The sequence below is a fragment of the Pavona decussata genome, unplaced genomic scaffold (assembly GCF_977016875.1).
Source record: "Pavona decussata unplaced genomic scaffold, jaPavDecu1.1 SCAFFOLD_25, whole genome shotgun sequence".
NCBI classification, from domain to species: Eukaryota; Metazoa; Cnidaria; class Anthozoa; order Scleractinia; family Agariciidae; genus Pavona; species Pavona decussata.
Genome location: NW_028145448.1, coordinates 1,002,755 through 1,027,575, shown reverse-complemented (window position 1 = coordinate 1,027,575; position 24,821 = coordinate 1,002,755). Strand labels below are relative to the sequence as shown.

Sequence of the window (24,821 nt, the reverse complement as noted above, 5' to 3'; positions counted from 1 at the left end):
TTCCGTAGGGTTTTCCGCCGTTTGGCTGTCGTTTGGTCTTTCGGGAGTTCTTGAGTTGGTCTTTTCGCGAGTCGAAGTTAAGTTTATGCTAAAATGGAGACAAGCACAAGCAGATTTGTCGAGATCACAGATAAGAAACTGATCGAATTCGTAGAAGAACAAGAAAATCCGAATACAAAGAGGAAAACTGCGTACGACGTCGAGTTGTGTGTGGGTAGTTGAAAGCAGCGATGAAAGCCAGGAGTAAGACAGTATGTTCAGATTTACTTGTTTAATACTGTTAGTCAAATTTCTAACCATATTTAATATGCCATTAGTTTATACCAGGGACCTACCTGTTTATACGTTTTCTATTTATATCGATTTTATTTGTGGCCTTTTCGCTTAAGTCTTACTTTGTATTGACATAACTCGGACTGGTTTACGATTGATACAAATAAACAACTGACTGTAACCTTATATACATCAATTTCAAACCTTAGTTTTTGAAATAAAGAACAAAGAAAATTGTGAGGATTTTATATAATAAAAAGAAAATTACATGGTCGCTTCGAGATACGAAATTTCTCTTCTCATGTTAAAAAATATTCCACTCGTTCGCTGCGCTCACTCGTGAAATATTTTTCAACACTCGAAGAGAAATTTCGTATCTCCGCGCGGCCATGTAATATCCTCTATATATCACCAAACAAACTATCTTGATGTTTAAAGGACTGATTCTCCCAACTAGTTCCAAAAGAAAATGTATGGACAACAATGAGTAGAATATGCTTTTTGATGTTGCGGGTGAAGGGGTTTTAAAAACTCACATCAATATTCTTTCAAGGTTTAACGATACATTGACGCTGAGATTGACCAAAATTATATGAACGTATGAAGTACTCGCCAAGTTTGATATTTAGCAAGAACGTCATATCTGCCCACCTGGCTTTTATGGTGATGACGCGGTGTTTAGTAAATGCAGATATCAAGAGCCGAAAATGCTAAAATACATATCAGTAACACACTTTTTAAACAATTTTTATTAGTCTTACGTGACAAAGAATATCGTGACAATATTTACAAAACTAAACACTACTTACAATACTTACAATTCTAACAATACTTATAGTGTTCACAATACTCACGATACTTACCATACCTTTACTACTACTCGACGATACTAAAAATATTTACAATACTCAAATCAGTAGCACGTACAGTACAGAAAGATCTATTTATCAGTAAGTGACAAAGGCATACTCGGAAAGTGAAAATACGAGTGCTCCCGATAGGAGTCGAACTTAGACCTTCCGATTACTACTTCGGAGGCTCTACTACGGAGCTACAGGAGACTCGGGGGAGCTAGACCAGTGCGTTCTTACGTAACTAGTAACAGGAAGGTCACAGGTTCGACTACTGTTGGCAGAACTTGGATTTTGTTATTCCGAGTATGTGTATCACTAACTGATAACACATATTTCTCGTTTAATCACCAAGCTAAAAACACATACCATCGCATTTATTTCATTGCGAGCTTTAAGTGTCGATTCCTTATCTCAACATGGTGGTCCGGACTTTAGTAACGAAAATCAGCGAAATAAGTACAGCGTCGTTTCGAGGGCATCATGACTTCATTTCAAGTTTTAAAACAATAGTGTAGTTGAAATGGAACCGTTAATAGATCTCTCTTACATGAAGGTGGCTTTCCGCGCGGGTCTTTATCCATTTTCACCGAACGTCTCACCTAAACACCCGGGTCTAAACACTCCTTCAACTGGTAAACCGCAGACGAAACCACTGAAACACGCGATCACACCATACACTCAAGAATACTCTTTTATTTATAAGAAGGAGTATATTTTTAGATGAGGCTGAGTCGGAAGCTTAATGCTCTTAAATTTATTCCTTCTTACAAATAAAAGAGTATTCTTGAGCGAAGGCAATTCCACTAAAAACTAATAGAAGTCCGCATGGACGAAGTGCGCCCGTGAAAGTTTTCCTTTGCGGAGTCCTACCTTCATGTGACAGAAATCAACGGTTTTACGCGTGATGCAAAACTCGCGGTTCGCTTGCGTGTTTTCTGTTTAACTACCGTGTACAATGAGCCCCTTTACATAGTGATATTGATAGTGATTCACCTTGCACAGCGCAATAAACGGTACCACAAGAAAGCAATACTAAGTAGTTTAAATCCTTTGACGGGCCACACACTTCTAAGCACTGATTAATTTGTAGCTTTCATTTGAAAGCTCTTGTAGTTCTTGCGATGCGTCGAGTCTGTTAGCATGATAGAATTAAGAATTTTTGAATTGTAGTTTTTCTTTTTACAATTGTTGACAAAAATAAGCAAAAATATACAGCGGCCGGCGTTTCAAAAGGCATCATGAATTCATTTTCAAGGTTTTGAAGTAACCGTGAAGTGGTGGTAATTTATACTCTGAATGCGTCACAATACAATAAACTTAGTTGTTACCATGTAATACCTCATTTCACTATAATTTTCGCGGAATCCAAGATGCCGTATTGGGCAAGGTTTTGTGTTCGCGGTTTCCTGCGCGTAAAAGCTTTGATAATGCCAGAAAAAGAACTTTTATTTAACGTTTGAGAGACCATTGCAATTGTGGACGAAACTTGAGCAGCGGCGAAAAGAAAGAATGAAAAAAAAAAATTCATCCTTGTCGGGATACAAACTTGCGATGGTGTCTCACCTACTAGATTGTTCGTCCGCATTTTATTATTCGTAAATTTTACTTTCAAATGAACGTCAAACATCACTAGAGCGAAAATAAGAACGATGCGTTATAATTGTTACAGTAGAGTCGTGTAACAGTGTTCATTACACTGTTGCGTACTTGTAAGCGTCGATACATGGGATAGTTAATAAGAGAGCGATGACATACCTCCCACAATGTAACTACGGATTTACATGATGACATTTGTACTGAGAAAAAACAAATTTATCGTGACAAAATCCACCGGAAAGTGACTATTAATTAGCGATTAACAGCCATTAGAATGTTGTCGAGATGGCGCGCTAATTAGTCGCGCATTAACCGTTTGCCTAAGGCAATCGAAAAGGGGAGGCGGTTTTTTGAAAGGGAAACATACAAGCTTAACCAACTTTGCCGAGGAAACCAATTTGCGCGTGTATGGTATGTGATCGCTTGTTTCAGTGGTTTCGTCTGCGGTTTACCAGTTGAAGGAGTGTTTAGACCCGGGTGTTTAGATGAGGCGTTCTGTGAAAATGGATAAAGACCCTCGCGGCAGTCGGTAAACAGCCGATTGAGACTCTTAACTCGGTCTGTCGCGGTACAGATTGTTCTAGATGACGTCACCAAGTTAGGATATTGGAGCTTGACGTTTATATGTGCACCGAACGATCCCTCATGACAACCGAGTCTTGACACTTCACTTGTAAACACGATTCTGTGTAGAATATGTTTTGAGCGTTTTCAACGAGGCAAGCTTCACTCGAGAGTAGGTTGAAGTTTGCGTGTGCATGGAGATAAATGGCAAGGTCACCGTTTTAATCACAAACAAGACGCGTCTCACCTAGCGAGCATAAAGCCGCTCAACTTTTTTAATCAGTCAATCAGTGTCTCAAGGTTACTTACATGTTGACGTTGTTACGTGTGTTTCCCAGGAGCTGAGATACCGTCATCCACTCACAAGAAACCAAAGCAACGTGTAGTGTGAGAATCATTGAGTTCTAGACGACCCGCCTACCTCCTTTTTAGCTTTTGCCTAAAATTACCCGTTACCCCAAACATCACGCAAAAGTTCATAAGGTCGAAATTGTACTGGATTGAATCATATTTCGCCCTCTAGTCAGCCTGGCGCATTCTTTGGCCCCTTAACAAAAGAGCGTCTTCTGTCGACTAATGATCAGCAGTAGTTATCGGCAACACTAACGAATTGAAGATCAAGCAATCAAGTCGCCAATGCCATCCATGTCGGTTGCAGTGCCTTTTTACACGGCGTCCCTGGCACTGCTGCTAGCGTTTGCGATCCTCCGGTTTTTGTTCTGCACTTTGCTATTCCGCAAGCTCGTCGTTCAACTGTTCATCAAGTTCGCGGGTGCAGAGATGAGAAAGGAAGTCTACGGCGACAGCTTGTTCGGGTGGGAGATGTACAAAGCCGTTACCACCACGCTGATGATAGACATGCAGAAGAAGGCAAAGCGGGGTATAGAAGCACCCAATCCCTCTCTTGTCTCCACAGACGGACAGTCGCGATCGCATCTTTTGGATTTTGCCCGGGAGCGCCGGCCGCTCGTGGTGAATTTTGGAAGTTGCACGTGCCCTGTCTTCATGGCGAGATTGCGCGAATTTGGTGACATCATGACTGAGTTTAGTGACATTGCCGATTTTCTTGTCATCTACATCTCCGAAGCTCACCCTACGGATGGATGGGCTTTCAAGGTAATGATCTTATGAATGTGTCGAGAATGTCAGTGTTGTCTAAGCTAAGTCTAGTTGTCCGTTTGATCCCAGAGTATTACTGCCTTGATCTCGGGGGTAGATATTCATTTGACGTTGCACAACGAATCGAAAAGCGCCAATGACGCGCGCGCGTAGGCCGTTCTCTTTTAGGTGCGTTGTTGTATTTGAATACCGTGAAATTACACCTCATGTTTTGTACTAAAAACGCGACGTGTCCGAATAGCTAATGACGAGAGAAGGTGAGCTCTACTGACGCGTGGAATGTTTTGTTTGCATAATTTAGACGGAGTTTGAAGTAAAGCAGCATCGCACTTTGGAGGAAAGGATCAAGGCAGCGCAACTGATGCTAAACGCTTCCAAGGTGCAGGCCCCAGTTCTGGTGGATTCGACGGAAAATGAGGCCAACCTTGCCTATGGCGCCTTGCCAATCCGCCTGTGCATCATCTTAAACGGAAGGTTAGAATTTAGTGGCGGAATGGGGCCCACGTTTTATAAAACACAAGAGGTCAGACAATGGCTGAGGAGATGGAAAGAAAGTGAAATCAACGTATAATCATCAGTTGTGCATCAATGCATTATTAAGCGTGGAAAATGACTGATCCATTTATTGAAGAACGAAAAAACGTCAAAGCCGTATGAGAGACAATTGTGAAGATACAGGAACTGATAAATTCTTCCAAAATTATACCGCTTACGTTTTCCCTACTGCTTGTGACTATGCGAATATAAAACCATGCAATGCGGGGCTAATACAAGACCGCAGTGTTTTCATAAGGACTCAATGCCAGGACAGCTTTAACTGGTGGATTACAGCGAACATTTGAGAGCGGGTGGACCTGAGACGAGTATGTCGCGAAATGAGATCATAGTGACGCGAAAATCTTTCATGCGCTCTTGGCAATACTGGAAGGGACGTATGTTTAGCGTATATCTTTATCATACTGTTTTGTTTATAAGACTTTGCTCGCGTTAGATAATAAGGCATTTATACCGCCTCCATGTTACAAATTTCAGTCTAAGAAACCACAGTTTAGTTTCAGTCGCGACCTAATCCAAAGAACGTGATATATTTACACTTTCAAACCACATCGCGTGGTGTTTGCCTAGGAGTAGCGAAAACCAACTATTTTAATGTACTCTAAACAAGTAACTACAGACATGTCATTTGTGATGTAAAGCAAAAACCCACAACGAATAAGGACAATGAAAGCAGTATAAAAATTTAAATGTCCTTGGAATTTTTTTTGTTATTATTATTATTATTTCTTTTTTTTTTTATATGCTTCCAAAGTCCATTCTCTTTTACTTTATCTATCTCAGAGTAAACATGAAATCTGATTACTATTTTGTTGTCAGTAAAACCGCATAATTTTGGGTTATGTCACGAGATCAAACCGACTATTTTCCCTTAAAACCGGAAAAGGGACAAGATTTTCTTGAGATTCAACTCAGCCGGAATGTGTTTGTTCTTAAGATCTCAGACTCCAAAATGAAAACATTGAACTGTGCACGAAGGAAATTCCAATCAACGTAATGCTATAAATCGAGCCAAACAAAGCGTATTGTTTAATTACGACTTGTTTTCTCGTTCAATGACCCTGAAGGGGCTTGCAAATAACAAAGCTTTTGTAGCTTGCTTGCTCACGCGATCCTTTTCTCGTTTGAGGCAGTTTCTCCGAGCGGAAACACCGATGATTTTTGCCTGCCCAGCAACGCTCTTGAGTTAGCTGTGATTATCTGTCCCCGCTCAAACCTGGTTTGATATTAATACAAGCTACAACATCGCGTGACATTCGGCTTTGTAGTAAACAAGCCGTTGAACGTCGCACGCGCGCGTGTGCTGCTAGATGTCTAGGAAGCAATTCATTTATACCTTGATTTACGACCCAAAACCTAATGACACGTCCCACTTGAAAATACGTGCCCTGTTTGAATGCAATTTGCATGAGAAATATCCCGGGATTCGTTCCATTTTACGGACAGAGAAGCATTACTTTCAGCGTCAATCGGAACTTCGCTTCCATTCCCCACCCCGGGGGAAGCTTCACGGTTTAAAGAAGCTGTGATGTTGTTTGTAAAATTTTGTCTTAATTGCTTAAATGTGGCTCGTTTCAACACTCCACCTGTAAAAGGCCATGCAAAATCTGTTGAAATGTACAACTTCCGGCGATGAAAAGTTGAACATGAAGTGCACAAATAAACGAAAATTGACTTAGTCATGGCTGAAAAAGATCGTGCTGAAAGGAAAGTTGTTTTTATAGAATCGTTTATAAACTCTTGCCACCGACTGTGAGGTGTTTTTCTAAACAGCCGGGCTGATTGGCTTCAAACACACTTGAAATCGTGTGTCTTGTGTAACTTTCGCGTGATATTTACCTCCATCGCGTGACATTTGACTTCACGTCATAACGACCTCCATATGATCGCGAAGAGGACATTTTCCAATCGCTCTTACTTAGGGATATGCTACGTGCCTCACACTTCAGTAATACCATCCGAGTGAATTGATCTTACGTAATTAAGCTAGTTGATAAAGTTTCCGGTGTTTTTACAAAGTACAAACACAAGTATTAGCTTATGCAGTATTGGTCTATTTTCGTTAATTCGTCAATTCTTTTCGGGGGGGGGGGGGGGGGGGGGCGAGCGTTTCTGTTCTTCCCTTTAGATTCTCGAAGATACTTGGTGTTTGATTTCATCTTCTTTTATCGAATACTTAAAGAGAACGACTACTTCTTCACTGCTGCTTCTAGGTTGCAATCGAACTGAAAGCTTAGTCCACTTCAATTAATTACAGCTCGACCGGGCAATAGGCGTTTTTCACCGGCTCGTGCGCAAAATTAAACAGCTGAAGATTTACTGATGAGGTTATTTTGAGGCAATTTAATGTTAGACGGCGCGACCTGCGTCATACAGCTTCGTTGTCAAACGAAGTTAAGCCATTTTACAAAACATATTAAATCGACGATTTTTTTCCGAAGAGGATTTTTGCAAAGTTGACTTAATTTTCATGGAATAAGTATCTAATAGGGAATTACGCCAATTGAGGCACTTGCACGCTAAGGCTTTCTCGGGCAGTTTTCTATTTTAAGTTCGTACAAGCACTAAAAATTCGTAACGTTTTGGAAACCATCGTCAACTATAAATATACCAGCTCTCCTGGATCTCGAAGCAAAGCCTGGCTTATCCAGAAAGTTCTAAGCAAGCCTCCCGCGAAGTGTAAGTCAATAAACAGGCGAACTCCTTAACCCCAAACTCTAGAGATAACATGAGTGTCAAAAGATGACAAGCCAAAAAAATCCCAAATTCCGTTCTGCAAAATGCTGAAAGCCACACAGCTCCTAAGGAAGCTGCTCTTCCGCAGGTTATGCTGTAATGCTAAACAGTGAAACACACAAATTCGAAAACGCAGATCACTACAATGTTACATGTTACTTTTAAATTAAGAGAGGAGGGCGGTTTAATAGAATACCACAGTTAATGACATGATAAACTACGTCCAACAATAAGGAATTATTTTTAGATCGCGCAATAATAACGAGTTGTTTTGATCTCGCCGGATAAGGATACTCTTTGCTTCTTTTCTTGGTGATTTTTAAAGCAAAATTTTTCTCGGACTGATTTTCAAAGTGTTGCGTGCTTTACGAAGATGTATTTTTGTAAACAGTCAATCCAAGAGGGAATATTGGTAAACAGATGCTATTTGCAGTATAAACAGAACAACAAGCAAAACATATAATAGAATTTTCTAGTGTTTTTGTCTCTCTGATCGATTTGTTTTATTAAAATCCCAGATGTTGAAAAACGTGATTCCGTTATCCTCCGATTTCAATGGCCGATACTGCCATATATACCGCCGACGACGAATGTGGTTTTCTTTTCGTGTAAAAGGCTTTTTTTGTGGTGGCGACAGCTTCAATCGTTTGACCTCGAAAGTCTAAAATCCTTTTTGCACTTGAACTTCAGCGGGATATCTGTCATAGAATTTAATTTGCAGTTTTCCAGTGAAGACCCACGATCGCGAATCACGTGCTTGGCGTTTAAAAAAAATAAATGCGATGAAAGTAGCGTCGATGAATGTTTGAGACGAGCTTCAGAACCGCTTCTCTGAGCAGTGTTTTAACTTAAAGAAAACAACAGAAAAACAAGGAGAAGGAAAACAATAGTTTAAAATGTTATGAACTTTTGAAATAGCTCAGTTAGTTTGATTCATTACCTGTCGAAAAATAATTTAGGAAACGCACAACATTTCTTATTGACACGTTGTCGTAAAGAAAATCGAAAACAACCATTTTTGGTTATGTAGGTGATGGGTTAACAAAACACAGCTTTGAAGGGAATTATGAAATGTCATCCTAACTGTCAAAGTTTTAAAAGTTTAAGCAGAATTTTGCATGTTCGTTTAAATAGTGTTGTATTCACAAGAGGGCATTAAAAGAAAATGCCCTAAAAGGGAAACAGTAGGTCAAGATAATGTTATTCCACATATCAATGGCCATGCAAGATAAATACCGCGTGCGTTTTGCCTATCTTACCACAAAAAATCCTGCTCTAAATCAGTATGCGAAAAATCGAAGAAATGTTTAACGTTTGCGAATGTGAGTGGCATTATTAAGTGTTTTTCTTGGGTAAACCATGTTTTCGATAGTCAAACAATTTTAAGCTTGATCCAGCGTTATCATGAAATAGTCTTTAAGACCATTCTCTGCGGAGATGATTTGCCTGGAATATTCACCCGCGGACTACAAATTGAACCCAAAGCTCTTCCGGTACCCCGGCCCGTAAGCTAGGGGTGTTGCGCCCGGGTCTTGGTCCTCGGTCACCGTTGTTGCTTATTTTAAACCACAATTAACATTAAAGCTTTAATACCCAATTTATTAACAAAATAGCTTCCCCTCGGCCTCACGGCCTGTTCTCTTCTAGCATCGAACGCACCATCAATAATTTCTGTGTAACTGCGTGACTCTGCTCCACCTTACCATGCCGGCGGATATGGGGGGGGGGGGGGGGGGATAGTTTCCCAAGAATCTGTAATGCCGCGTCGGTAGGAAAGTCAACTGACCATCTTGAACACTGAATTACAAAAGGTGACGTTTCGAGCTTTAGCCCATCGTCAGAGCGTATCTGAAGCGCTTTCGCTCGAAACCCTTTCTTGTCTCTTTACGGCGGCGAATTTACCTTTCCAAATCAAACATTCGTTTGCTACCCTGCCCTATACTATCCTACCAATATGATAATACCCAGCCTACTCTACTCTACTCTCCCCGTCTCCCCGTTTCTTCTCTACTCCACTCTATTCGAAAATCTGATTGGCTACTCAGACGCCGGATAAGCATCAGTCCGTCTAATGTCCTAGATTTCGTAAGCGAGTGTTTTTTTTTTTTTTTTTTTTTTTTTTTTTTTGATAAATTGTCAGAACTAAACTGATTGAAGGGACCGACTCTTCCCTGACTACTTTGGTATAGACTGAAACGGGTTTTGACTTCAGTATCGTGAACAAAAAACCAAATCACCGATACTTATAGAGAAATATCTCCCCGTTCTCCAACACCTTGGGTTTACTACCCCCGCACAAGCCTTATGGATGGGTTCACAGTTGCATTGGATTAAATCCTGGCTTGCGTAATTCATTTGTTTCTAACTTTGTACTTTGTCATGGGCTCCTGACTCTTTCCATGAAATCTGACAGAGTTTTATCGTTTTAATAAGAGAAATTTAGCAGTATTTTCCGAAGATGTTATGCATTACTAATTTTCATGGGTGGAATTTGCAAAAAAAAAAAAAATCAAATTTGTATTTTTGGAAGTTCGCGTGACTATTATTGTTTTCACAGATTACATACTCAATAGCACGCCATGCACAATCACGCAATGTGTCAATAAATAGCACTTTCCACAGAGCTGAAAAATGAAAAAGAAATTAAACATAATTGCCGCGATCTTCCTGGAGCAGCTTGTGAATAAGCGCACCTCGTGCGTACTTTCGGTGGCTGACGTAAACTCAATTCACGCGCATTCATTTCAAATTTTCGCGTCCGATAATCTCGAGGGTTTAACAAATATTGGCTGATGCTTGTTTGGTTTTTGGTGACAAGAGTCGGACTTTTGGGCACCGGTCTACTAACAGTGTTTCTGCGCAGCTTTCACGAATTGAGACAACAGCTGGCAGGTTGGACACATGTGACAATAGATCACCAACGCCGAAACCGTCTCTTTTTACTCGCAAAAATTATCCCAAATTGATTGCCCTTTTGCCACTTGAACTTGTTTTGTTTAAGACTTGTGCCGTCATCGTTTCATTGTTTCATCACTCAGTCTTGATGATTATTAACACGTAATTTGTGTCAAAAGGAACCTACACCTCGCTCGCTGCGCGCAAGTCACGATATTGTTTTTATCAGCCCTTCTCGCGAATTATCAACCTGAGAGTCTAGACAAGTTTTTTTTCTTATTTAGCAAGGATGTCTTTCAACAAACGGTATCAAAACCGTTTGATTGCGCATGAAGTAATGCATCGATGGTAGACGATGATTGACAGTCGTTAAATGAAAATCTACAAAGTCAATTTACAGCAACCTTGGGCACTCTGATTGTTTAAACAGATTGCTTGTTAAAATGGTGTCAAAACAACGCACCGACTTGATTCCAGATTTTGATCAAGGCAATAAAGCACCTGATTGAGCCAGTTTCAATCTCAACGCGTTCATTTTAATGTTTGCTATACAGAAAGCCTCAAAAGTAAACATTTAAACAGTTACCTGTCTTCCGGTCCTTCGTTTTGAACACAATATTATTAATTAAGTGTGCTGTACGCTTAATGACTACGTTTGCACTGCTCGCGTGTCGTGTAAGACGCAAATTAAAATGGTGCTCAAAACGCGCCCAGCAATTCTCAAACTTTGCGGGATTTTGTGGATGCGCTGGGCAACCTTGGCGATTTAATAAGCGGTACAGCAAGTCAATAAGATTTGAGACATTTAGAACGACTGGCCGTTGACTTAACCTTCTGGGGGGCAGGCAAAATCAACATGAGCCATTTCCAATGCACGCAATCTGTCTTAACAGCTGCAACTGACAGATGCATCGAAAGGATTTTCACCTTGAAAAAAAAAATTCCCTTTCATGCAGAGTAATATGCTGTTATTTCGCGCCCTTTCAAAATAATTTAATTGCTATCGTAGGGGGAAACCGCAAATCAGTGGGCGATGCGACAAAGCACACAATGACGAACAAACTTTCCAAGGTAGAATATTGACGACTCGTGTGTTAGGCTAAAATGGAGTTTATTTACACTGGTGTATTAATTCCAAAATGACGAACAGCTGTTGGTTCTGGCCTTTGACCAGTAAACGACGCAATGGCTTACAAAGGCATTATATTCTTTCATCAATTATTATTTATAACAGTGGCCTGGGAATTAAAGTTGTCGCGACTCACTAAGAAGTTATTTCTACAGATCTGTGACCGCGATTTAAACGTCTTGCTTACTTATCTGCTAAGCAGACAAATCGGGCTGCAACCTTAGTCCGGTCCGAACACAACTCGACAAATAATCTCTTTGTTGTGAGAGGCGTAAAATCTAGCCAGAAATTAAAAATATTATTATCCGCCCAAAAACGCTCTTAAGAATTTTCTTGGAGACTTTGACGTTTTATAAAAACAAACGGTCTCTTGCCAATTTACTATGTACTTTTTTTCTCTAAGACTTCCGGATTAGGTCATCCTACACTAATTGAATTTCCATGTCTTTTTGTGGGAACGTGAGAAACCCAGGAATGACAGCCATTGTTAGTAGTCTCTTCACGCTTCTCACGCTCTTTGCTTAACAAAAGCTTTTACGCCTTTCGAAAGGATATTCTCATAAAACGAGAAATCGGCCGCAGCTTGTTTGTTCGGGGAGTGTCCGCTCACGAGTTTACAGCTCCTCGCTTGTCTTTTGATTTGGTATATATATTATGCTCTTTGACGTCCAGTTCTTAAAAACTCGGCCTTGTATTCCCTCAACCACTGTTCAACCTCCTTTGGCGCGTAAAACGTAGGCCCCATTGCACCTGCGTATTCCACTTTTTGATTCTTGATTATATACAGTCGGATAGGCAGTCCACCGAACGCCTTGCTTGCGCCGTCTTCCATAGTGTCCACCACAACCGGACAGTTTAATTTTACCGAGCTTAACATGAGGCGCGCGGCCTGGCATCTTTGCTCCAGAGTTTCGTGCTTTGGAATAACGACGTTGTTCTGGAAAGGAATGAATGTTATTCCGTTAACAAGATTTGAACAAGAGACGAAGTATAAATTCAACCTTCCGCATGCCTCTGCGGAAACTGCGTACGCTAGACGGCTGAAGCCTGTAACGGAAGTCTTACAATACTAAACTACAAAAAGGAATTCAAACGATCCAACTCGAACCTTCTTTTCGTTTTGCATCTATTCTGCAGCCTAAAAATGGTAACAGTGATTTTTTTTAACAATCTTCTAGAAATTCTTCCCGCGAGAAAAGCCCAGCGATGAAGCTACAACGGCATTATAGCTATAACTTGAATGGTTACACTTAAGGTTATCATCCAACGCTTGAAACGCATAAACATATTACGTTGCTCAAGATTTTATTTCTGTTAGAGGAGAAAGGTTTTAGGGCTTAGAAGGGATTGTTCTTCTCACCTGGAACGCCCACCCATTGGAGGGATGCGCTTCTTCAATATAGACAGTTAGAAAGTCCGCCACATCACTGAATCGGCGAACAATGGCGAGAAACTCTTGTGTCCTGGCTCTGAAGACAGGGCATGACCAACTGCCGAAGTTGAGAACAAGGGGGCGATTTCCCCTGCAAAAGTTCAGTAAGTGAGGATGTGAACTTCCATCTAACGTGACCACGGAGGGATTCGGTGCGCGATGTCCCATCCTTGCCGACTTTTGCAGGTCGCAGAGAAGCGAAGAACGCACGGCTTGAAACATGTCCCACGTGAAGAGTGAACTCCAGTAGTCCTCGATCGGTAGTTCCAGTGTCGTAACAATTTTCGCTAGCTTGGGTAGGATCCGTTTGCCGCAAGGAACAAAACGTAGGACGCGAAGACACAAAAATGCCAAAAACAACAACACCGTAACCGCACAGTAAGGAAACACAGCTGTGATTTTGCGCAGCATCGTAGCTCGAGTTCAGTTTGCGTCTTGCGAGTTGCGTCTTCCACTCCCGTCTGTGATATGCGCACTCTTGCTAGCAGCTCGGCAAAGTTCGATTTCGACGCAGACCGTGTATTTATACCACTGAGCAGCGAAGGAATTCAAAAAATTTTGTTTTCTGGGAATTTAAACACTTGCGAAAGATGTGACCTTTCACATGGCCCTTTCGTGAGGCTGACAAGCCTGTTTCTCGACTACAAGTGCTGAATAAACATACCGGCATTAACAATCGGACTTGCTCACGGATGCTTTTTCCCAAGTGTCCTGTTCCGTTAAATTGATCTCACGCTATCTTGGGTCACAAGAAAAGCTTATAAGTGACCTGTGAAACGTTTGAACGCGGCGTTTTCTCCGTGTGCGTGAGAGTGTATGATTTTTCGATCGCGCCGTTTCCTTCTATGCGCTTCGTTTCCGAAAGTGACCCCAATTTCATCTAGAAACTTAGGGCATCACGGAATGGTTGTCTCATAACCTAAGCCTCTTTAAATCAAGCACTGCTATCTTATTAAGATATTGGTGCCCGTCCATTCGAGTTGCCGTTGTCATTCTGAAGAGCGCACATGCTCCTGAACAACTTAATCCTGTGTTGGAAATAAACGCATTTAGGACATACTTTAGAAAAATTCGTTTGAAAAATTGAGTTTTCTTCCAACGGGTTGGTGCGCACCTGCTTGCAATTTAACTGTAAAATTGTGTCAATATTATTCAAACAGATTTTGTGGATTAATTTAGCGTTAGTCTTAAACAGTAAAATTTCATGTTCTGAGGTAATCTATTTAACCTTTTCGTCTCAATATTTTTGCACCCTCCGACCGCGGTATGTGGCTTGTTAAAAAAGAGCCCTTGACTCGCTTTACTTTCTGACTGAGTTCCCATTTGTAGCACGAAAGCCTCTTTTCAAATTCCCAGGAGTTAAATGCTCGCCAGGCTTTGAGAGAGTGCAGCTTAAACCTTCCTCTTTTGTAGTCTCAAATCAGGCGACATAGTCTTCTTTAACTTTGAGGTTTGTGGTCAGTTATTTAAATGCAGACTGGTCGGTGAGTAGGTTGTGCATTCCTGTGGGGCTGTTAAAATTTTCAACAGCTTCAGTTTTGTTGAAAGTTGAACCTTGACTTTGTACGACTATTGAAAGATAAGACAGAAGGGATGCTTGAGCATAACTAAGGCGAAGAAAACAAAACAGAAAACTTCCGCGACAACAGGAAGGTTTTAGCGCAGGTTTATATAGCACTTAGTTTTGCAAAACAAAAATGAATCCGCAAACATCAAGTGACAATCACGAGCTAGAAACACGCACGCTTTTTATAAATGAGTTCAATAAGACGCACTGTTATAATCTTATGGAACGATTCCGTGCTTTAAGCACTTCTCAAAACCCAGTGATTGCATGTGCGATTAGTACTAAGTACATTGGCTGAGTCTGATCGCTAACTACGCGTGATGATGAAACGAGACAGTTTAATAGCAGGACGTGAAGACATTCGTGCCATGAGATTTAACTGTTTATCCTATGTACAGATATTTGAAGTGTTGTTATTGAAAATATGGGTGCCAACATCGTGCAGTTGCTAGAGTTATCTTAAAATCATGGCCGAAAAACCCGAGAGTGGGTTCCGGTTTACCGATTTTAAAGGATGTATTGTTCGAGTAAAAATTGGCTCTTACTTTAGCAGTAAAACATGTTCTTCAGATAACCACAGTCGCAATTTTTACAAGTTCTCGAATCTCGTTCTGCTTTACAGATTTCACTTTGGTTCTATTTGTTTAAAAACATGTGGTTTTAAAAAAATGATGATACGTCTTTTTGACGCAGTTTGGTTTTTCAATGTTTTAATAAACTCAGTACAAGCAGATTGTTTTTTCTAGCAAATAGGTTGATATGAGAAATCAAGCAATTCAAAGACTGTAAGGCTGGATGCAGAACATATTTAAAACAATGAACTTTTACGTTAGTTATTTCAAATTAAATAGAATTTGCCTGAGGAGGTTAAATTCAAAGTTCGCGTGACATTGCCAGCGTGTCTTGGTTGTTTATCACTTTTACAAACAGTACAGAATCACGCGATCAGAATGACGCAGCAACTTTAAAGGCGAAAAACACACTATTTGCGCTCACTTAAACTTTGACAACTTTAACACGACAACTTTACCTGGAATAACACAGATTTATTGCAAACAAGATATAAATTATTTAGTGATACAGACAGAAAGAGTCATCGATACGGCTTAACCCTTTTCCTTGTAGGCCAATGCCAAATTAACCGAAAGTTGATAAAGCTTCTAAAATGTAAGCATGAGAAAACACCATTGGCTAATCATTTTTGAGAGCGCCGCTCGAACGTTTCCTGTAATTGAATGGTACTTTTAAGAGCTTTATCAGTCCCAGCAAAGTGGAAACGGTCCGAAAGACATTGAATGACGTGGCCGTAGGAAATGAGAGCAGAGGTTCGATTCAGAGCGTATCAGCCAAAAGGAAGACTCCACCGAGACATAATCAGTGGCGTTTCAGCTTTTAGCAACCCCTATTGATACATATATACAACGGACAATGCATAATTGAAAAGCCTCCGCATTCCGAACTTTTACCTTTCTCTTTAATTGGAAAATTTAAAGAATTTTGGTGTTCCTCAATTGTGATGCGTCATTCCTTCAAAAATGAAAATATTCCTTTTTTCTCGGGAGCTATTTCGCGATGATATTAGTGTTATATAAAAGTTGTTCTCAACCCTCTTACAGTTGCTTTTCAGTTTATATATCTCGCGTATCAATCTAAAGATATATTGATATTTCACTTGATAATATCAAGTGTCTTGTTTTTCAACCAGACACCTTAGCTATAAATCGCCAGCCATGCTTAGATGATTTGATACACGCTATCTTTTTTTTATTTCAACACATTTGTTTACGCTGACTTTCAGGTACACACATTAGATATACACATTTCACCACTTTCCAGCAAATTCACGGTCCTGGAAACTATATTTAAATCTCAGACATGCCGAGAAGTTTTGGATCAGCACAGCTGCATGTCTTGTAGGCCGTAAAATTTACTGCATGTCCAAATTCTACTGAACATGCTCACAAGTATATACTGACGCAAGATCGGATATGAATTGAGTGAATTCACGTCACGAGCTGTTTACAAGTTTTTAAACTGTCCACTTATACCAAGTGCCCATTAAGACTTTTTGTGGTCGCGAAAGCACACCGCCCAGAAAGAACGCTCCCAATATAACGGCGTCTGATGGTCTGCTCGTGTTCGTCCGCGGATGTAAAATGTGATTAAATCGTCTTCAATGCATGTGCTTCTAGAAAAATTTTGACGGCATGTAGCTAGCTATCAGTGCCGGCACTTTTACTCTCAAATGTGAAGCAACAAAAATGAATTTCAATGGTTAACTCGGTTACAGTCTTGTCTTCAATCACTTCTTTGATGCCAGTCATCTAGATCAGTAAATTGCTGTAGTTCAGATCCGCTGCAGTTTTATAGAGAATTCTCTACTTCGAAAAAGGCTCAATGAGCTGGGATAACGCCCAACACTTGCCCCGGTATTTTTGATATGCAGAGCGGCGTATAATAACACCAACACACACGCTTTACAATTGTTTCTTTTATTTGTTCTTTGTTTTCAACAAATTAACTGAATGCCCTTGAGGTTAGAGACGTGATGTACGTCCATTAAAATAGCTGGTAAGTGAACGCGACCACCTAATTTTGCATGACGGTAGCCTGATCTCTTGTTACGGTTGAAAACGTTGGTGCTATGGATACAATGTGTTTTCTACTTTCTAGTTGAAAAACAATATATACATATACATACACATCAACATAACTCCGTGAAAAAATGTACTTACAAAAAATATTTCGTCGATTCATGTACATAGAAAGGTTATGACATTCTCGTTTTCTATTTTACAATGCTCTAACAACAAGCTACTTAATTAAGTTCGAGACCTGCGCGTGTCGCGTTGCACGCGAGTGTCTCGCTCCCGCAGCCACACTACAAGTCCTTTTGAGCTTTCTACTCTTTCAAGTCTAAAGTTGAAAGAAAAAAATCAAATTCAACTTTGAAAAATATCTAATAACAAAGAACCATTAAGCACTTCTCTTACTTAAATGTTCACACGTCTATTCGAAAGTTTCGTACACACTGTATAGCTTAGTAAACAACACGAGGAGAAAGTATTGCTCAGTGGGTTTCACTTCAATGTTCAGTTCTTAGGATTTCATTCACAGGCTCACAGTTGAAGTTAGAACCGTCTTGTACAGCTTCATAATATTTTCAGTACCACAGAGAGTGCTGCAGTCCGGAACGGTAGTTTTCATTTGAATGTTGTTAACTGCGCCTGGTGCCTTAATTTATGGTTCATCTGGGATTAAGGCACGGCGTTGAGGGTCCGTTTTCTGTTCAGTCTATTAGGCCCTGTGCCTGGCATTTCTAAGCAACATTGTTCTGTGACGTTCCAGCCACTCCTTAACTGCATTCGGATTGTAAAACGTTGGTCCGGCTCCCCCAGCGTATTCCACCGTCCCCCCTTTGATGATATACAGTCTCATTGGCATGCCAGCATAGGCTTTGTTAGCCGTGTCGTCCATATTATCCACCACCACGGGACAGTCAAACGCAACGGAGTCAAGCATCATTTGGGCTGCCTTGCATCTTTGCTCCAGCGTTCGATGTTTTGGTATGATGACGTTGTTCTGAAAAGCCAAAGCGAATGAGCAAATGTCAGTTGAGAGACTGGTACATCTTATATTTAAACTGTTCACGCATCTCGAGTCTTTACTCAGTCTTACAGATGGAACAATTTTCAATACCAGCAGTTCTCATATCGGAAAGGTAACAATTTGGGATTTTATCAGCCACAGAGTCAAAAGTTAGAACCACCTTGCACAGCAAAATAAACAGCACCACAGGAAAGTACTACTCATAGTTTTAATTTGGGTGGTCAGGAAACTTTAGGATTTCGTCCAGACTTTCTGGCAGAGGTTAGAACCACCTGCAATAGGTTTATAAATAATGCCACGGGAAGGACCGCTAGGCAGCTGCAATTTAATGATCACGCTCAAGATTTCAAGTGCAGGGTCAATAAAATTTGAACTGCATTGTACAATGACATATATCATCCTCTCTCGACATATATTATTCAAACTTTGAGTTTGTAATTTCCCAGAATGAGCCTTTTTCAGTACTATCAAACTCAACGTTTGAATCAATTTAGCCAATGGGTTTGATTTTTTGCCAAATACTGCATTATACCTCAAGGGGTTTTTCTTAATTGTTTGGAACTATCAACAAGCTCTTTTCATTGAGAGAAAAATGTTCTAAAAAGGCAATTTGAAACGCCATGACAGGAATTTACACCATAGGTGATACAGTAAATGAAATTTTAAAATTCCATAGTTTCAAAGTTCAAGTGAGAGCAAACAAATGATTGAATTGTTTTCCAAAAGGGTTGTCTTTAAGTAAGATTCTTTGTAAGGTTTCATGAGACATTGCTCCATTTAAAGCGATATCTCTGCAAACATATGCGAGTTCGACCGGGCAGACGTCCAGTTAGTTTTCGTTTGGCAAAGAACGAAAAGCAGATGTTTAGTTTCGCGAGGTATGGTAGTGACATGTGGTATGCACCAATAGAATTGCAGCGCTGCTCTCATGTGAATTAAAAATGTTGACAATGTTGCTTCTGTAACCCCCATCAGTGTCCATTCTATGCCAAAAAAAACCTGCGTGGTGGTCTGTCTGAAAATTCCAGTTTAACAACTTCGTTGTTTTCTAAATTTTCGAATTTGGAAGAATAAGGAGCCAATAACGCCCAGTAGGTTTTATTTGACGTCTTGTAATTTATGAGTGTAGCCACAGACTCTTAACTCAAATTTCGGGGTTTTGCAGACATGCAACAATGTTGCCAGCATAACTTGAGGGAAAAAAGGGGACTTTTTCTCTTTCTTCGCAGCAATTTCAAAGTACTTACATGCTAATAAGAACCTATTAACTAGCGATTTTACTGATAAATAGCGCAAGGCGTTGTTAGGGAGTGTTTTTTTCCAGCTCACCTTAAAGGCCCAACCATCGCAAGGATGGGCCTCTTCCACGTAGACTGTCAGAAAATCAGCCACGTCGCTGAATTCTCCTACAATGCTGAGGAATTCTCCAACCCTGGCCCTGAAAACAGGACAGGACCAGCTGCAAAAGTTCACCACCAGCGGACGACTTCCTCTGCAAAAGTCCAAGAGACTGTAACGTGACAGGCCGTCGGCTGCAAATACTTGGGAGTCTGGGGCAAGATTTCCTGCTCGAACAGACTTCTGTAGCTCAAGCAGAAGTTGAGATCGTATCGTGTCAAACATCGGACGCGTGAACAGCGACTGCCAGTAGTCTTCTTGGGAAAGCTTGACAATGGTAATTTTGTTCATCAGCTCAAGAAAAATCCACTGCGGACACGGAAATAGCTGCGCAAGTCGAAAAATTGAAAACGCGAGGAACAGAGCCACGGAACCGGCGTAGTAAATCAACAGCGTTGATATCTTGCTCATTTGCCACAGCATGCTGCTCGGAAAACCTCTGTGTCACGCACGAACTCGACTGAGAGCTGTTCTCTGTGCTGTGTTTGAAGCCCGAATGAGGCCGACAGCGGTTAATCGATGTTTTTGTCCGTGTTCAACAGCGGGGTATGCAAAGAATTTCTTTTGCTGCGTGCTCGTGACCCGCGAAGTCTTACAACTGATTTTTGAAATACCTGTTTCAGAGGCTGCGCCAATGCAAAAGCGGAACCGTTTATCACGCGCTAGCTGTAGTATTCCTATATTTGGTCTTCGCGCATCTGGTATTTAGCGGTACTATTTTACTAACAAACTAAGCACAACTGTTCGCAGCAGTGCTCCACTGCATGCTCTAGACCGAATGACGAATTGATTCGAGAGCTTTTCCTGTGAAGTATTTTTCAATGACCTTCATTTGTTTCTAAAAGCATGTACAGCACGCAACGCATTAAGGCTTTCGTTCGCAGCGCTCTGTCATCTTCGACCTGCCAAGTTTTGTTCAAAAGAAAGTTCAATGCACGTGCACTTCGGAGCAAGGTGCTTTGAAACCATCAGGACTTGCATAATCGGCTTTTAATAGAGATGGTGCAAGACATCCAAGTTAAATTTACGCTCCTTCATGCTGAGTTGGCGGCCGTTTAGTGATGAAATTCTGCCGCAAAGTTTTGCGTGATTTCGAAGTTTGTAAACAAATGTAACTTCAATCACGCGATCATATAACGGACCAGGCACGCGAGCTGTTGCGGACTCGTTTTCGTCAGATTTACTCAACATCCTAAATGTAATTGCTCCTTTTGCATTTGAAACATTGGGGAAAACTAAATATCGCACACCTGGGGAACATAACTGAGTATTTTTGAGTCTTTCCGCTGCAAAATTTCTTCACAGCTTGCCATCTTTTTAGAGCAATTAGCAGCGCGCTCGACTGCACGGAAGACAGGACGTCGGCTGGTGGAGGAAAGTTTAAAAGAAATTTGGCGACGGTTGGGTCTCTTTTTGACATCTTTACCCCCACGGCAAATTGCGTTAGATCATTATGAAGACGCGTGTTTATGCTTCAATAACCAGGACATGTAAAACTTGTTGAAAACGTATCGCAGAACAGTGAGATCTGAAGTGACTAGTCGTTTGATGTTCGCGAGCTTTCCGCGCACGGTTCACGCACAAGGCAAATGTTTACTTTAGTCGTCGCATAGAAGTAGCTCGTTTCGAAAAGCTTACACTATTTTTCTTTCAAGGACAGCGGTTTAGAAACTAGAGAAAAATTTCCAAATTTCACTGAGAAGCACATTGAGTAAAAAACAGACCAGAGGATGACACATTCTTCAATAGCTCTCATGTGATTGGTCATTGTATATAATTTCGTCAACAGACTCAACTGTTAGGAAAACTTGCACGTGCGTTCGAATTGACTACGTAAGTGGCGTTGAGTCAATGAACCTACGTGTTAGATACTGCCTAGTACGTGCGTCTTTGGGAGTAACAAAGTTTATGAACCACATGTTTAAACTGTCACCAAATCGTATGATTAATAGCCTTACTCATGTAAATTGCCACTTTTTAGGACTTAAGCTAATGTCGCAACGCTTTATAGAACCATAGTCATGACTTGTTCAAGTTTTGACTCTAAGGACTAATAGAGTTACAGGGGAACGTTGCAAACGATAAAAAGGCTGACACAATGGACGAAATTCCAGACATTTCGTCATTTACTTTGTCAACTGGATTTAACAGGATCTGGCTTTGAAATGGAAGTATAAAATGTTGTTGAAATTAAAGTCATCTCAGAGATTCATAGCTGGCATATTTTCGCCAGTCTGAAGTTACTGGTCTATCCTGATGCCATTTGCGATTAATTTTCTAGAATATTACGAATCTTTGCAATTTTAGGATTGCAATGATAATAAAGTTCGCGTCAAAATTGTGATTTTCAGATTATGTGCTTTACAGTAAAATTGACCATGCATCAACGCTAAGCTGAAACGAAACTAAAATAGAAATCACTGAGGACAAAAAACCGTGGGAATCATAACCTGAAACGACTCCAGTTCATTGCAGTGATTTGGGCAATCTCTGTAGAAAATCCTGAACAGAAATACCAATGACATATTGTATTCAAGTTGTGACTGCCCATGATATTGTGCAGTATTCGCGAAGGATTCTGATGTAATAGTTATACACGGTTCACTAACTGTGGTAATCAATGGCGTGTTTTTCTCACTCGAAAATTCAGTAAAGCAAAGTCATCACTTTAAATTTTGAAGTTGACACAGAAACTTCTAGACACGTCAAGAAGTTTCAATAATGGTACATGAAATTTTTACTGTTTTAGCTTTGGTTCGATTCCGCGCGAAAAGTCTGAAATGCAAGAAAATGGTATTATTGGATCTTAAATAGTTCTTCCGTAGCTGTGCTGATACATTTTATTAGTATGCATGGTCTGATTCTTATTGTGCGGTTTTGAGAGTTTTTGCATTAGTGGATAGTGTCGATAATTATAGCATGGGACAGACTTTTCAAGAGCAGTACTTGAGTAATTGCTTTCGTAACTGCTTTTAGCGTCATTGATAATTATTTCGGCATGATTGAATGTTTTGCTTCGATAGTTCCTCGATTGGCTCTCGAAAATGATGTATTTCCAGTTCGCATTTTATTGTGTTTTGCAGTTAACTTGAGTAATGGCTCAAAACAGATAACACTGTTGCAAATTGTATTAACCAATCAAAAACCTTAAACTAAGCACACGCCGTTTTTAGCCAATCAGAAGCTAAATCAAAACCAATCGTGACGTGCACACGCTCATTTTCCCTCGCGGTGCGTGCGTTTACGTGAGTGCTTAAAAATTAAACAGTGCTCGTAAATCATCTACCATTAAAAATCATGTCTGTAGGCACTACTCGTCGTTATGAGGCATATTGAATCTATAATGAATAATGAATCTAGTCGATAAATTTTGGAACTTGATCTTTCCGGAACAATTCTGTTTTCAGTGCCCATAGAATTGTCATTGTTTTTCGCACGATATGATATGTACTTAAGGACGATGCCTCTTAATACAAAGGCATCTTCTTTTCAGTCGCGCATAGTCATAAACCGCGCAAAAAATGCCGTTGAATTATTAGGCACTGTCTTAAGAAGTCAGACTTTCTCGAACCATCTCGAGATGCGCAGAACTTATGCGCAATAGCAAATGAAGGCACCGCCCTTTAAGCTGTCCTTTTTCATTTGAAATGGGCGTAAATTTGAATTCGACTGCCCAGAACTTATAAGCCATCATCGGTTAAGATATACAACCGGAGAGCATGTTTTGAGAAATTGACTACTGTCATTTGTATGAAGCAAACTCCAATTTAATATTTCTCTTACTTCTTGAACAGCGCTGAGACTAAAAAAGCTCGCGAATTCGCGTTTCCTGCTTCCTTTTACAGAGACAAACATAAAAAGCTTGCTTCGTTCACTATGCAGAATGCATTTGAATTCATTTTTCGTGCTTTATGTCTTTATTACAACAACGTCGAAAATAATTTCAGCGGCAGGAAAAAAAGTCAAGATAAACAAATGGCTTTCTATTTTGCAGAATGTTCGTTGTGGGAGAAATTTTCTGCCTGCAACGCCTCGCCAGTATAAACACATTTAATATGGCAATAACATAGGACATCCATTGTGCTAAAATATTTTTAGAACGATCAAGTTCAAAGTCATCAAAGTTATTTATACATTTTCAAAACGGAAAATATTGTGCAGGCAGGAGTTGATTTGATGGGGTCAGACAACTTGACTGTGGGCTTTTAACAGGAATAATTTGAACTGTGTTAACGGGAAAGCCAGCTGGTAAATGTTTTCAAGCGTGTTGACCCACGTAAAAAAAGTGTTGAAAGCTTAATTTCAGTCCAAAGATTTTTGTGAACCATACTCATTCTACGGCTAGCAACCCAGAGGACATTGATGAAAGCTTTCATTTTCCCCTACTGACTCATACACCCTGGCGCTTACATAAAATAACCCAGTGAATGAGAACAGAGTTATACTGAATTGCAACCACAAATACACGCAGTTATATGCCCGTCTATAAAGGGGTCATAAAATTATCATGCTATTCATAACATGGTGGCCTCTCTTTAAGGGGGGGTTAATATGAATAAACAAATGATGACCAGTGAAATTAGGAAATAACTTCGATCACGCATGTTTTACGAGAGAAATTGCAAGAACTTTGACAAAACGCAAGTGAACGTATCTCCTAATTCCACGTCGAGTATATCATTTGATTACCTTTCAATGTCATGGGTGACAAATGAAGCTCACAATACAGAGTTTTTGACTTGTTTATTGTATCGGGAAACGATGGTATAGCAATTTTGTAATTTCACGTGTGAAATTATCAATTAATGCTGAAATTTCGCGCCAAAATTATGGAGTACTTTGTGAACCATGATATTACAGTTGAAATTGCATGAAGTAAGGTGTTATTTAGGAAAGAAATGAAATACGATTAAAAATTTCGTATACGCCTCCGGTCACCAGTCTGTGTTTTTTTTTATTAATTGTAGCCACAAATCTCCATAAAATCTAGACTTTCTCAATTATTCCAAAGCTCATCAATTCCTCCCAACCGACCTTTTCTCCATTTAAACACCATTAAAAAACCCGAAAGATTAATGTGGCGCCGGTAATGAC

At 40.3% G+C, this 24,821-nt stretch overlaps 3 protein-coding genes across 3 annotated transcripts; 1 reads left to right on the top strand and 2 right to left on the bottom strand.

The window, feature by feature from the left end:
* The first annotated feature begins 1,191 nt into the window (after positions 1 to 1,191).
* LOC146485678 (thyroxine 5-deiodinase-like) lies at positions 1,192 to 5,651 on the top strand. The gene is made up of 2 exons (XM_085103054.1): positions 1,192 to 4,403; positions 4,708 to 5,651. The coding sequence occupies exons 1-2, from the start codon at positions 3,924 to 3,926 to the stop codon at positions 4,975 to 4,977; spliced, it is 750 nt and encodes a 249-aa protein (XP_084959180.1). The 5' UTR covers positions 1,192 to 3,923; the 3' UTR covers positions 4,978 to 5,651.
* Positions 5,652 to 11,686: 6,035 nt separating this feature from the next.
* On the bottom strand, positions 11,687 to 13,885 carry LOC146485677 (thyroxine 5-deiodinase-like). The gene is made up of 2 exons (XM_085103052.1): positions 13,082 to 13,885; positions 11,687 to 12,658 (listed from the first exon to the last, which is right to left on the bottom strand). Exons 1-2 carry the CDS (start codon positions 13,562 to 13,564, stop codon positions 12,374 to 12,376), a joined length of 768 nt encoding a protein of 255 aa, XP_084959178.1. The 5' UTR covers positions 13,565 to 13,885; the 3' UTR covers positions 11,687 to 12,373.
* A 3,306-nt stretch (positions 13,886 to 17,191) lies between these two features.
* LOC146485676 (type I iodothyronine deiodinase-like) lies at positions 17,192 to 22,157 on the bottom strand. The gene is made up of 2 exons (XM_085103050.1): positions 19,659 to 22,157; positions 17,192 to 18,302 (listed from the first exon to the last, which is right to left on the bottom strand). Exons 1-2 carry the CDS (start codon positions 20,148 to 20,150, stop codon positions 18,018 to 18,020), a joined length of 777 nt encoding a protein of 258 aa, XP_084959176.1. The 5' UTR covers positions 20,151 to 22,157; the 3' UTR covers positions 17,192 to 18,017.
* Positions 22,158 to 24,821: the final 2,664 nt, after the last annotated feature.